The 14,413-nt window shown below is 39.0% G+C and overlaps 1 protein-coding gene across 2 annotated transcripts in view; it reads right to left on the bottom strand.

Annotated features, from left to right (window-relative positions):
• Nucleotides 1-14,413, bottom strand: part of Sytl5 (synaptotagmin like 5) — a 106,236-nt gene that overhangs the window by 45,744 nt on the left and 46,079 nt on the right. For both annotated transcript variants that reach the window (XM_077107446.1, XM_077107447.1), the window contains exons 3-5: nt 12,851-12,966; nt 10,130-10,238; nt 5,858-5,992 (exon numbers count right to left, since the gene is read on the bottom strand). In XM_077107446.1, coding sequence (XP_076963561.1) covers nt 5,858-5,992; nt 10,130-10,238; nt 12,851-12,966 — 360 coding nt within the window. The remainder of the gene's footprint in view (nt 1-5,857; nt 5,993-10,129; nt 10,239-12,850; nt 12,967-14,413) is intronic.

Raw genomic sequence — 14,413 nt, 5'->3', positions numbered from 1 at the left:
TATTCTAACAGGGACCAAGTGAGGGGATGTGAAATTGTCTGGGGAGCTTGGTTATCATGGGTTATAGAATGACACATTTTCTAGGTTAGAAAAAAATCTCATTTCTTTAGGATATAAAATAAACTTTTAAAATCCCCCAAATCTTGATAATGACTTTACAGATGTATCCATTTCTGGATAGAGGATCCAAGGATAAGGGACAAAGACTATAATTTAATGAGTTGCCATTTTGGTTCATATAATGGTTTCCCAGTAGTCATAGCCAGGAAAATAATTTCTCAGGAAACAACCTTTCTGGAGTCTAGAAATCCTACTCAAGGACATTCATAGTCAATGCCTGACAGGTGTTGGAGTGCAATGGTCTAGCTCTTCCAAATAAAGCTCAGGGACATAGTTCATGCTCCAGAGTCCCCCGTGGAATCAAGCTGGGTCCTGAGACTTGGACATATCTTAGACAGCACCATTACTTAGCTTCTTCACCTTCTCCTTTTTGCCTCTCCTACTTCCTTACTGGTTTTTGTGGATTAATAAAATTAAAATTGGATTAATAAAATTAATAACTTGCTTGCTTATGAATCCTTGTTTGAGGGTCTGTTTCTGGCAGAGAATGATTGAAGATAGAGAGGTCCCAAAAATCACAACACTGTGACTACTCATCCCAACTTAGAAGGGACTCAGAATCACTGCATTGAATAGCATTCTCTTTATCAACTATAATTTACATTTATATCCATTTAAAAACTCTCCTTTGTCTCATATGTTCAGTCTCTAGCAACTAGCAATTTGTTATATTCTGAGAGTCTGCTAGGCCTTTCCTAGCCCATTCATATTTTTTCTTGCTTTGAAACCACTGAAAAGAAATAGTCAATTAGACATCTGCTAAAACATTATTTCCACTCTTTTTAGAAAATATTTCTTTAGTGGTAGATGAACACAATACCTTTATTTTATTTTTTATGTGGTGTTGAGGATCGAACCTAGTGCCTTACACGTGCGGGGCAGGCGCTCTACCACTGAGCTATAACCTCAGTCCCACCTCCACTCTTTTCTGATATACTTTATAAGGTTATTGGGAAGATTGAGATAGCACATGTACATTACTTATAAGAGTGTTGTCCTACTTCAGATAAAGCATTAATTTCCAGGATATATAGAGAGCTCAAAAAAATTAACACACACCCAAAAATAACCCAATCAATAAATAGGCTAAGAAACTGAACAGACACTTCACAGAAGAAGAAATACAAATGGTCAACAAATATATGAAAAAAAATGCTTAACATATCTAGCAAATAGAGAAATGCAGACCAAAACTATACTGAGATTCCATCTCACTCCAGTCAGAATGGCTAAATACAAGAATACAAGCAATAATAAATGTTGATAAGGATGTGGGGAAAAAGGTACACTCATACATTGCTGGTGGAACTGCAAATTGGTACAACTCCCCTGGAAAGCAATGTAGAGATTCCTCAGAAGACTTGGAATGGAACCATCATTTGACCCAATTATCCTACTCCTTGACATATACTCAAGGACTTAAAATCAGCATACTACAGTGATGCAGCCACATCAATGTTTATAGCAGCTCAATTCACACCAGCCAAGCTATGGAACCAAACTAGGTGTCCTTCAAACAATAAATGGATAAAGAAAATGTGATATATATACACACACACACACACACACACACACACACACACACACACAATGGAATATTACTCTTCCATATGAAAGAATGAAATGATGGCATTTACCTGTAAATGGATGGGTCTGGACACTATCATGCTAAGCAAGATAAGCTAATTCCAGAAAAACCAAAGGCTGGATAGTCTTTCTGATATGCAGATGCTAACACACGACAAGGCAGGTGGGAATAAAAGTTCATTGGATTAGACAAAGGGGAATGAAGGGAAGTGGGGAGATGGGAATAGGAAAGACAGAAATAATCGGACATAACTTTCCTGTGTATATGTATGAATACACGACCAGTGAAACTCCACATCATGTACAACCTCAAGAATGGGAACCTAATTAGAAGAGGTTATATTCCAAGTATGAAAAATATGTCAAAATACACTCTACTGTCATGTAAACTGAAACATAATTGAAATATTTTTAAAAAGAGGAAATAAAGAAGAGAACATAATGCATGAATATAAAAATTTAAATAATAAAAGAATATTATGGGGGGAGTAATATCCAAGCTCAGCTGCTCCAGGAAAAAGATCAATGAACCATGAAGAAATCTGCATTGTGGAGGAGAAAGGAGAATAATTCTCAAACTAAGTCAGGTAATAGCCCAAAGAAAGGGGAGCTCACAATCTCTTTAGATGATGGGAATTAAGAAAAGATGGGACATCTCCTGCCTCAACTTTCTTAGGAATCATTTGGGGATAATGGAACACATATCTTGCTGTGGCAGTCCATTAATGAGTCATTATGGTGATAAATACATGTTCCAGGAAAAGGACATTTTGCTTTATTGATCTCCAGAGCACTTCTATTCTTTCTTAATAGGAAAATATTGTTCTTAGCATGCTTACGCGAAAGCAATCCTGACTACTATATTCCAATTATCTGTAAACCATTTCAGGTACTTACAATTTTAAAAATAGTTTACTTAGGGACCTTCTCCATTTTATAATAAGAAGTCTCCATGTACATTTACAAGGTTTGTAATCTTACACAAGCCACCCAACTTCTCTGCGTCTTTTTCCTTATCTGTAAAGAGAGATTAAAATACACGGCACAAGATTGTCTAGGGCTTTGTTTCTCAAACTAATAAAGAACTAGTTTTTTGGCCAAGCACATACCTGTTATCCAGGAGCTCAGGAGGCTGAGACAGCAGGATCCTGAGTTCAAAGCCAGCCTCCGCAATTCAGTGAGGCCCTAAGCAACTAAATACAAAAAGGGGCTGGGGATATAGCTCAATGGCTGAGTGCGGTTCAATCCCTGATACCAACAAAATAAAACAAAAAACTAGTTTTTTTTATCAAAAAAGAACAAGAACTCCCCATGTCAATACCTCAGTATTTTGTGAAACATGTCCATATGACTTTATAGCTTAGATTATTTATACTTAGCAGTAGATAAGACACAAGGAGTAAACCTGGGCAGATAGATTATAAAATAAATATAAGCAGTGTGATATTGGGGAATATTCTTATTTTTGTTCAGTAACTGTAAGACAAATAACTTAAAATGGCATGATCTAATTTTTTGGTAGGTCTGGAGCCTTTCTTTTTCAATAAGAAACTCTGTCTTGCCAGGCGAGGTGATGCAAACCTGTAATCCTAGCAGCTGGGGAGGCTGAAGCAGGAGGACTGTGAGTTCAAAGCCAGCCTCAGCAAAAGCAAGGCACTAAGCAACTCAATGAGACCCTGTCTCAAAATAGGGCTGGAGATGGGGCTCAGTGGTCAAGTGCCCCTGAGTTCAATCCCAGGTACCCCCCAACACACACCAAAAAAGGAACTGTTTTTCCACTTTTGATATAGTGTTCTTGTTAAACACTAGTCACAAAGAATAAGCCAAGATGGCTCAACCCCAGAGGACTGAGGAAAATGAGCAACACTTACCTTAGCTGCATATCATTACTAAGTATTTTATATATACTGAGGATTGAATCTCAAGGGCGTTTTATCACTGAATTACATCCTCAGTACTTTTTATTTTTTATTTTGTGACAGGGTCTCACTAAGTTGCCAAGGCTGTCATCTCTAAATAATTTTGAACACTACTACCTCAGAGATCAAGAGTCCAACAAGCAAAAACAAAAAATGAAATTTTTATAGCAGGTTTTTGTGGGTGACAGTATGGGGCTTCCCTAAAGGAAGACAAATGAAATTATTTCAAGGACAAAAACAATTGTAATTTACATTTTTTATCATAAAAGGAATTTATCTAGATTCTTGAATATTTGGAAACTATTGAACAGTGATGATCCTTTGATAGTGGATGAAAATGACTTATTCTGTTTTTATAAGGATTTTTTTTTTTCTGTATGGATTTACATAAAAAGACACCTGCTTGCAAGAATGCTATAGGGAAAAAAGAAATAGGTATGGAGAGTCATCATGGGAAAAAAAAACAATAGTGAAAATAAGGTACCTTCTAGGGAAATACTCTGGTCTGTATTCTAAAATGATCACAGTGAACACAGCCCTGGGTTTGATGACTAGCACCACAAAAAACAAACAAAAAAGAATAGGATTATAGGGAGAATGTAATGCTGTTTGCAGAACCTAAGGAGAAAAGAATGTCTGTCAGTTTTACCGCCTGGCTTAGCAAAATTACTGCAGCCCCAAGTAAAGAAAAGGGAATTAACATAGGGGTGTGCTGGGCACGGTGGTGCACACAGCAGCTCAGGAGGCTGAGGCAGGAGGACCGCGAGTTCAAAGCCAGCCTCAACAAAGGTGAGGTGCTAAGAAACTCAGTGAGACCCTGACTCTAAATAAAATACCAAATAGGGCTGCGGATGAGGCTCAGTGCCAAAACCGAGTTCAATCCCTGGTAACAAAAACAAAAAACAAAAAACAAAACTAGGGGTGGCTCTTTTTTCTCATCTCTAGTTTTGATATCACACTAATAGTGAAAATAAGCCTTGACTTATGTATCCACAGGATTGAAAAAATCAAATCTGATGAGAAGTGACAATGCTTTTAGCTGTCCTACTTTTTGTTACTTTTTCTGACAAGTGATAGCTTTGTGCACAGGAGAATCTCACTTGGCCCTTCTGACAATCAGTTGGAGGAAGTGGAATTTAGGGAACAATGCCTGAGGCAATCCAAATGATAAAATTATTAATATTTTTATAAGTTGCAGAAAGTGCATGACACTTAAAGTTTCCTATTGCAGAAGCTTCAATACAAAAAGATCAAGCAATTAAATGAAAAGGGGAAAAGGTACACTCTTACATTGTCGGTAGGAATGCAAATTGGTGCTACCCCTCTGAAAAGCAATGTGGAGATTCCTCAGGAAACTTGAAATGGAACCACCATTTGACCCAGTTATTCTAGTCCTCGGCATATACCCAAAAGACTTAAAAATCAGCATACTACAGTGATGCAGCCACATTAATGTTTATAGCAGCTCAATTCATAATAGCCAAGCACCTAGGAACCAACCTAGGTGCTCTTCAACAGATGAATGGATAAAGAAATTGTGATAAATATACACAATGGAATATTACTCTGCCATAAAAAGAATGAAATTGTAGATAGAACTGGAGACTATCATGCTAAGTGTAATAAACCAATCCCAAAAAACCAAAGGCTGAATGATCTCTCTGATATTCAGAAGCTAACACACAATAAAGGGAGGTGGAGAATAAAAGTTTATTGGATCAGACCAAGGGGAAAGAAGGGAAGGGAGAGAAGATGGGAATAGGGAAGGCAGTAGAAAGAATTGGACAGAACTTTCCTCTGTTCATATATGAATACACGACCAGTGAAACTCCACATCATTCATGTACAACCACAAGAATTAAATCCTAATTAGAATAGTTATTCTCCGTGTATGTATGTCAAAGTACACTCATCTGTCATAAATATCTAAAAAGAAAAAATCAAAAAGAGAAAGAACATATTTGACCTGTACATCTCCAATTGAACTATAATCCTGAGTCCCCAAACAGACACTTGTATCCCTGCAGGTGACACAGACAATTCCAACAACTCTAAGTCCATGAGGAAGGTAAATGCTTTCTCTTTCAACTAAAAAATATCCTCCTGACTTTCTGTATTATGTGTTGGTTCTCTAAGTGGAGATACTTTACAGATAGCCAGAAGTCCTGTTTGGATGGAAATTCATCAACCTCATCCCCAAGCTACCTGATTGCCAATGGTATGTGTCTTACCTGTCTGAACCAGGGGCTGACTTTAAACTGCGAAAATTTTGGCTGTCGAAATCCAAGCTGTAGCTCCGCCCACTTTCAGTTTTTGGAGTTACGATTTCTCCTCTGGTTGCTGATCTGAACTTGCTAAGTAGAAATCTGAAATTATATATATTTGTAGGTATTTAAAAGTAAGATAAAAAAGTATTTAAAGATATTTCAAGAATATAATTCCTACTAAATTATGTTATGTGCATGTATAAATACATCCCAATGATCCCCACTATTATGTGTATTATAATGCATTAATAAAAACATAATATAAAGAATAAAATTCCTAGTACTTTGTATTTTTGGAGGGGCGAGGTACCAGGCACTGAACTCAGGGGCACTTGGCCACTGAGCCACATCCCTAGCCCTATTTTGTATTTTATTTAGAGACAGGGCCTCACTGAGTTGCTTAGCACCTCACTAAATTGCTGAGGCTGGCTTTGAACACGAGATCCTCCTGCCTCAGCCTCTGGAGTCGTTGGGATTATAGGCATGCTCCCTCATACCTGGCTTCCTAGTACTTTGAATAATAAGTAGTTCTTCATTAAAGAAGCCCTGGGCCTCAGGCATTCTGGGCATTCACAGTATAGTGTCATTGGTGGTAAGGTAGAAGGGTGTGACATTCTCCCAGGATCATAATACCTGCTGGTAAGCCAGGACTCTGTCCCTGCTAAGCAAAAGACCACCTATATAGGGAACTCAGCACTATAAACTGGGAAGGGAAAGTATCACTTGGCCTGGGCATATTTGCAGAATAGATTGCTCACACTCACATGGCTCAGAGAGGGGGCTAATTCTTTGAGACAAACTGAGGTAGCAACTTGTTAGACTGCATCTCCATGATAGCAGTGAATACCTTTCTCATTCCCTACCACTTTCTCTGAGCCTAGAATGATACGTGGCACATATTAGAACCAATCAATTCTTGTGGAATGAGTGACTAAACTCTTGTGGTGGAAGCCATCTATATCTTCCATGACATTTCTTCCTGTGATAACAAAGTTTGAATAATGGAGTGCCTCATGTTAGATGAACACTTATTGAATTTCCATTTTACTAAATTATTTGAAACTTAAACAGAAATAGCTTTTCAGGAACCCTGATTCAAACACTGATATTACAGAGGGCCCCAAACATGGCAGTTTCCAAGAGCAATTTAATAATAATAATAATAATAATAATAATAATAATAATAATAATAATGTGATAATATTCTTTTGGGGGATGGCTTTGGGAAAGACCAGTTAACTTACTTTACATTCAACAGTTTTCTAGGGGAAAAGTGGATTCCAAAGGTACTGGCAGGATCTTAATAGAATCTGCTAAGTTGTCTCTGCTTCAAAGAACCCCAGAAGTGTCACTGTCAATTGTCAGAAGGTTCAATCTACTGGAAAATTGATTTTTTTTTGTGAGAATGGCACTAATATAATGTCAGTTTATGCTGCTCTGAGAACCAACTCGTGCATGTCCCCACCTGTGCACCTCTATTTAATGTCTCCTCTGCCGGAAATCATTCTTCCTCCCTTTTGATATCCTGAGCTCCATCCATCTGCCAAGGTCCACATGTTTTTTTTTTAATTTTATTTATTTTATTTATTTATTCATTTTAGTTCTTATGGACCTTTATTTTATTTATATGTGGTGCTGAGAATCGAACCCAGTGCCTCACATATTCGAGGCAAGCGCTCTGCCACTAAACTATAACCCCATCCCCCAAATTTTTTGCAGGGGGCGTTACTGGGGATTGAACTCAGGGGCATTTGACCACTGAGCCCCTCCCCAGCCCTATTTTGCATTTTATTCAGAGAAAGGGTCTCACTGAGTTGCTTAGCACCTCGCCATTGCTGAGGCTGGCTTTGAACTCAAGATCCTCCAGCCTCAGCCTCCCAAGCCACTGGGATTACAAGAATGTGCCACTGCACTTGGCTACAATTTGATGTCTTTCTTGATAGCTCCCATTACCCTATCAAGCAGGAATTTATTATTTAGCTACTCACTTAATACTGAGTAAGTTATAGCCTTATGACTTCTCTTGGGATTTATTAGCACTCTGCCTTGTTTAGAGAAGCTTTTGGCAACTCATATTGCTATTTTATGTTTTCTTGCAATTCTTTTTATACTTATTATTATTTTGGGTACCAGGGATTGAACCCAGGGGTACTTGACCACTGAGCCAATTCCCAGCCCTATTTTGTATTTTATTTAGAGATAGGGTCTCACTGATTTTCTTTTGCTGAGGCTGGTTTTGAACTCATGATTCTCCTGTCTCAGCCTCCTGAGCTGCTGGGATTACAGGCATGCGCCACTGTGCCCAGCTCTTTTAGACTTATTAACTTTTCATGTATGAACCTTTTCTTTCCCAACTGGATGTCAAATTCTTTTTTTTCTAATCCTCTTAATGGGGATTGAACCCAGGGTTGCTCTACTACTGAGCTACGTACATCCCCAGCCCTTTTTACTTTTTATTTTTAGTATTTATTTATTTGTTTGTTTGTTTATTTATTTATTTATTTATTTATTTATTTATTTATTTTTGTGCTAGGGATTGAACTCAGGGTCACTCAACCACTGAACCACATCCCCAGCCCTATTTTATTTAGAGACAGGACCTCAACTGATTGGTTTAGCATCTCGCTTTTGCTGAGGCTGGCTTAGAACTCAGGATCCTCCTGCCTCAGCCTCCTGTGCTGCTGGGATTACAGGCGTGCACCACCACGCCAGGATTAGTTTTTATTCTGAGACATGGTCTCACTAAGTTATCTAGGCTGACCTAGAACTTGCAACCTTTCTGCCTCAGTCTCCTGAGTTGCTGGGATTCCAGATGTGTGCCACCAAACTAAATAGATGTTATATTCTTTGATGACCAAGAACCATGGATGCCAGTTTTCAGTTTCAGCAGGGCCCAGCTGAGAATCATGAATGAGTCAGGATTTGCATAATTCATTGTGCTGGTGGGTTACTTACTGTCTGTCAGCTCAAAACTCTACTTAACTCTGCAACCTAGTCTGTGATGCTTGGGCTGGGATCTGTAAATGGTAGCTCCTAGCAGCATTTGGGGGCTCTGAATCACATATTCAATCAACCACTGATTGTTTTTCAGGAATCAGGCACTATGCTAGATATTGCAACCAAAAGCAAAGAAGCCACTGGTCTAGCACTGAAACAGCTTACAATTAAGAGTGGGAATGGGAAGGTCAGAGTGTAATGGAAAGAGTGACGCATAGGCACAAGGCATTGTGGGAGTCCTGAGATGAGATAAATGGATTCAATATGAGATGAAGGATTGATACCTGGGATAGGATATTTGGGAGACTTTGGATTTTCTTTCCCATTCAACTCTGCTAAGTAATGAAGATGTGGCTAATCAAGAGTGTTTGAGTTAGAGGACATTTAGAGTTCAATCCCACTCAGAGTTCAGGATTCTAAAAAAAAAAAAAAAAAAAATCCCAGACTTGTTTTTAGAGCCAGATAAAGGCTGAGACACTGTCAGCATTTCAGGCTGCCTTCTGCTGAGACAATGAAGCAATGGTACCTAGAAAGGATCATAACATGACTTGGCACATATTAGAACTCTTGCTACTTTGGCCACAAAACTGTTCAATAGCTGCCTCAGAAACAAAGACTACAAAGTACAGAGCTAACACAGAGTAATTTGCCTTTTGATCCTCAGAGTCTGCATGGGGCCGACTCTTCTAGGTGAATTCTCTTGCCCCCAGGTCACCTGTGCCTTCTGGCATCTTGCTGCCCTGTGTATCTCCCATTGCTGTGTTTAGTACTTGACACATGTATTTGCTTTCTGAATTCAGTTGAGGTGGCTAAATGTTGTTTTTTTTCTCCTTAAAGAAGCCTGAATTTTAAACAGGGGATAAAATGTGTGAAGCTCAAATAAGATATCTCTGATTTGAGTGTATCAGTGCTCAGGTTGGTGGGGAGGAGCATCCTACAACAAAGGTAGTCGTCACCTGTTTATAGACAATACTCTACCTGACATAAAACCTTCTACCTAGAAGTAATGGGAGCAGATATGTGAAAAGAAAGAATTCATACATGCTTTATTTACCAAAAGTGGAAAGTAATTAAAAATGCATTTCCTGAGAAGAATGCTAAGAAAATGTTACTTCAGTTGAGTCTCTGGCCCTCCTCAGGGTCACTGAAGGGATAACAGACTTGAAAAACAAAGGAGTCTTTATTTCAGAGATGACTGAAATAAAAATTCAATTTTCCCCTCAATAAGCTGTTTCTTACCCCTTTCTCTTGGGCCCATCATGGCTGGCTTTCTGCCCAACAGAAGGCAAAGTGTCTGATTTCTCCACATCCTGGCGGGTTTGTTCTTGGCTTCGTATTTCTTCAGATCCTCATTAAAAACAACCAGAAGACAAGTTTATACACAAAATGGCCAGAGATGAGAGCAAATTTCTTTTTTTCTTCTTCTTTTAAAATATTTGAATTTTTCTTTTCTTTCTTTCTTTCTTTCTTTCTTTCTTTCTTTCTTTCTTTCTTTCTTTCTTTCTTTACTGGGGATTGAACCCAGGGTTGCTTTACACTGAACTACATCCCCAACCCATGATTTTTTTTTTTTTTTGGTACCAGGGACTGAACTCAGGGGCATTGAACCACTGAGCCATATCCCCAGCCCTATTTTGTTTAGAGAAAGGATCTCACTGAGTTGCCTAGCACCTCGCCATTGCTGAGGCTGGCTTTGAACTCATGATCCTTCTGCCTCAGCCTCCCAAACCGCTGGAATTACAGGCATGCACCACTAGGCCAGCCACAGCCCTTGTTTTTAATTGATTGATTGATTTGAGACCGGGTCTCGCTAAGTTGCTTAGGGCTTTGTTAAGTTGCTGAGGGTGGCCTCAAACTTGCAATCCTCCTGTCTCAGACTGTTGATTCACATGGATTAAAGGTGTGTGCCACCATACCCAATGAATGCAAGTTTCTATTCTGCAGCCACTGTCCCACAAAGATTCTTGTGCTAATCCAGAAAAGTAAATGCAGAGTAAATGGTAATGACATTCCCACCCCAAATTGCTCATGTACACAGTTATTTCTAACTTGTTGAAATTTTATAGACTTAACTAAAGACTAAGATCAGGACTCATCTATGGGAGGTTTGCTGGGATAAGCTTTCCGGGGGAAGGAATACATCAACCCTCTATAGGGAGGAGAAGTCTGGGTTCATGACAACTTCAAATCTGTAGAAGCTGAGTTTTAGCATGAGATTATAGTAACGATAACCTCACTTCTGAGCACATAAGCCAGTCATCCTGGGAGGGCACCTGTTCCCCATCTGTGAAAGCCCTTCCTGGAAAGTGCCATACCTAGAAGTGGCAATGGAATCAGTTGCAGGGCTCCCAGTGCAGTCAGCCAGACTTAAAAGCAAGGGTACTAGTCTCCTATCTATGAAAGATGAGATAGTGTAGGGATAGGCCAGAAGATGCCTGTCTACTGGGCACGAGAAACATGCTCCCAAGGACAAATTGTACTTAATATTTAACCAATTAAGGTGTAGTTTGTAAGCATTCTGAAGGTGTTATTTGCATTCGGGGCCAGTATAATTCTTCATTGAGAGAAACTGTCCTATGCATTTCTGGTCATTTAGCATCTCTGGCTCCTACCTACTAAATACCATCAACCCAACCTAGTCGTTGTGGCAACTAGAAATGCCCCTTTGCATTTCTTTTTTTTTCCTTCTATCCTTTTTTCTTTTTATTTTTTTAACCATCAGAAATTTATTGGTTGCTCAAAATATTACATTGATCTTGACATATCATATATCATACATTTGTTTCAAGTGGGGTATGAATTCTTATTATTCCCCTGTGTACAGATTGCAGAATCACGTTGATTATACAGCCACGTTTATACATACTGCCAAACGAGTGTCTGTTGTATTCTGCTGCCCTTCCTATCCCCTTCCTATCCCCCCTCCCCTCCCCTCTACTCCCTCTACCCCATCTACCATAACTCATTTATCTCACTCTCTCTTATTTATTTATTTATTTATTCCTCCCCTTCGCCTCACATCCTCTTATATGTATTTTTGTATAACAATGCGGCTCTCTTAGTGCAATTCCCCCTCTCTCTCCCATTCCCTCCCACCTCTCCTCCCTGTTTGATGGTAATCTTCTACTCATGCTCTTCCTCCCTGCTCTGTTTTGAGTCGCCCCCCTTATATCAAAGAAGACACTGGCATTTGTTTTTAAGGGATTGGCTGACTTCACTTAGCATAATCTGCTCCTTTGCATTTCTAAATGCCCCTGTTTGGGGAACAAGAATGCAGTGCACAATATCAATGCTTTGTCAAGAACCAAGGATTAGCTGGGTACAGTGGAGCAGCCCTGTAATCCCAGCGACTCTGGAGCCAGAGGCAGGAGGATCGCAAGTTCAAGGCCAGTTTCAGCAACAGGGAGGCCCTGAGCAACTCAGTGAGACCCTGTCTCTAAATAAATACAAAATAGGGCTGAGGATGGGCTCAGTGGTTAAGTGCCCTGGGTTCAATCCCTGGTACTTCCCCCACAAAAAAAACCCCAAGGATTAGAAAAAGTATAATTTAAATAAAATACATCTGAAACAAAACTTGTTGAAAAAAATCAAGAATTGCTTTCACAATGTGAATCATTTAATTTAATTTAATTCACTTGTTTTATGTTACTTTCTTGGCTATTTAGTAAAATATTAGAAGTTCATCAGAAAGAGAAGGAAGTGTCTGTGATGAAGACAAGTGGCTCCTTTGAAGCCCTCAGCATGTTAGATTTATGGAAAATCACTATGAATTTTATTTTTCACTGTATTCCTTTTTTTGTATGAATTACATATTTTGATTTCGTGCTACTGAGGTGTGAAATAACCTTAGGGAGTCAGAAAATTTAGTTGTGCTCATTTTCTACATAACACAGGGAGGTTATTTAGCATGCCAAAATAAAGATGAGAACAGTTTTGAAAGTAAATCATTGCTTTAGTTACCTGGACTTCTTCTTAAGATGGACTGCCGGACAACATCAGTGCCCAGAACATTCACTTGCTTGAAACGCTTTGCCTTTTCTTCAAAGAACCATTCACCAGTTATAATCCTTAGCTGCCTTCTCAAGGGAAAAAGGGAGAGTATTAAAATTTGATTATTCAGCTGCATAATTAACTCTCAAAAACGTCTAATGAAGTAAAAATAGCTACTTAAGGAGTCGATCTCAATCTCTGTAGTATTTTATAGTGACAATAAAAGACACTACTGTATTAATCAAATATACGTATACTATCTGCTAGGTACTTGTTAATGACTCTTCATACTTGTTCTGTTTTGATTCATAACAAATTGTGTAAATCTCCATTTTTATAGCTGAGGAAACAGAAACCTACATCAATAAAAAAATGGCATATCTCACATCACATAGCTGGTAAATATTAGAGCTAGAGTCCCCTCCCAAATAGTCTGGTTTAGGGCTCATGTTTTTTCTTACCTGCTACATTACTGGGGAGAAATAATAGCAATAATAATAATTATTATTATTATTACTACTACTACTACCAGGGATTGAAACCCAGGGTGCCTAACCACTGAGCCACACCCCCACCCTTTATATTTTATTTATATTTTTGGTACCAGGGATTGAACTTGGGGCACTCAAACACTGAGCCACATCTCCAACCCTATTTTGTATTTTTTAAATTTATTTTTTTTAGTTGTAATTGGACACAATACTTTTATTTTATTTCATTTTTTAATTTTTATGTGATGCTGAGGATCAAACCCACCGCTTCACATGTGCTAGGTGAGCGCTCTGCTGATGAGCTACAACCCCAGCCATATTTTTTTTTTTAAGAGACAGGGTCTCGCTAAGTTGCTTAAGTGCTCTCTAAACTGCTGAGGCTGGCTTTGAACTTGTGGTCCTCCTGCCTCAGTCTCCTGAGCAGCAAGGATTACAGGGGTGTGCCACTATACCAGGCAGGGGAATGATCTTTGATGTAAGCAATGAGGAACAAGTGAAGATTCCAAATGAACAGGGATTACAATTAGACTCAACTTTAAATTTTCTTTTTTCTCCTTTTTTTTTTTTTTCTTCTCTTTTGGTTTGTTTGTTTGGTGCTGGGGATGAAACCCAGGGCTTTGCACCTGCTAGGCAAATGCTCTACCTCTGAACTACACCCCAGCCTAGAAAGATTTCTTGATGTAACATGAACGCTGGATTACAGTGGAGAATAAAGACAGGTTGGCCATTGTAGTAGCCCAGGAGGGAGGGGACAGAACCCATGCTAGGACAATGGCCAGACTAACAGACACGTTCAAACTGCAGGCGGAGAAGAACCTGCTTGGATTTTGCCATTGATTGAAAGTTAAGATGGGAAAGGATCTTTGAGTAGCCCTTTCCATCTTTTAAGCCTTACCTGCAATGACTATGTGAAATCATCTCCCGTCTTCCCTCCTGAAATGCCTATTACCCTCTTCTTCATTTGCACTTCTCCTATGACCTATAACATTTTAAACTTTATTTTAGAGTTATATCTTCCCAGGCTTTTCGATACCTACTGGGC

Source organism: Callospermophilus lateralis, chromosome X (genome assembly GCF_048772815.1).
Source record: "Callospermophilus lateralis isolate mCalLat2 chromosome X, mCalLat2.hap1, whole genome shotgun sequence".
Classification (NCBI taxonomy): domain Eukaryota; kingdom Metazoa; phylum Chordata; class Mammalia; order Rodentia; family Sciuridae; genus Callospermophilus; species Callospermophilus lateralis.
The sequence above is the reverse complement of the archived record's forward strand: the minus strand, read 5'-3'. Positions and strand labels throughout refer to the sequence as shown.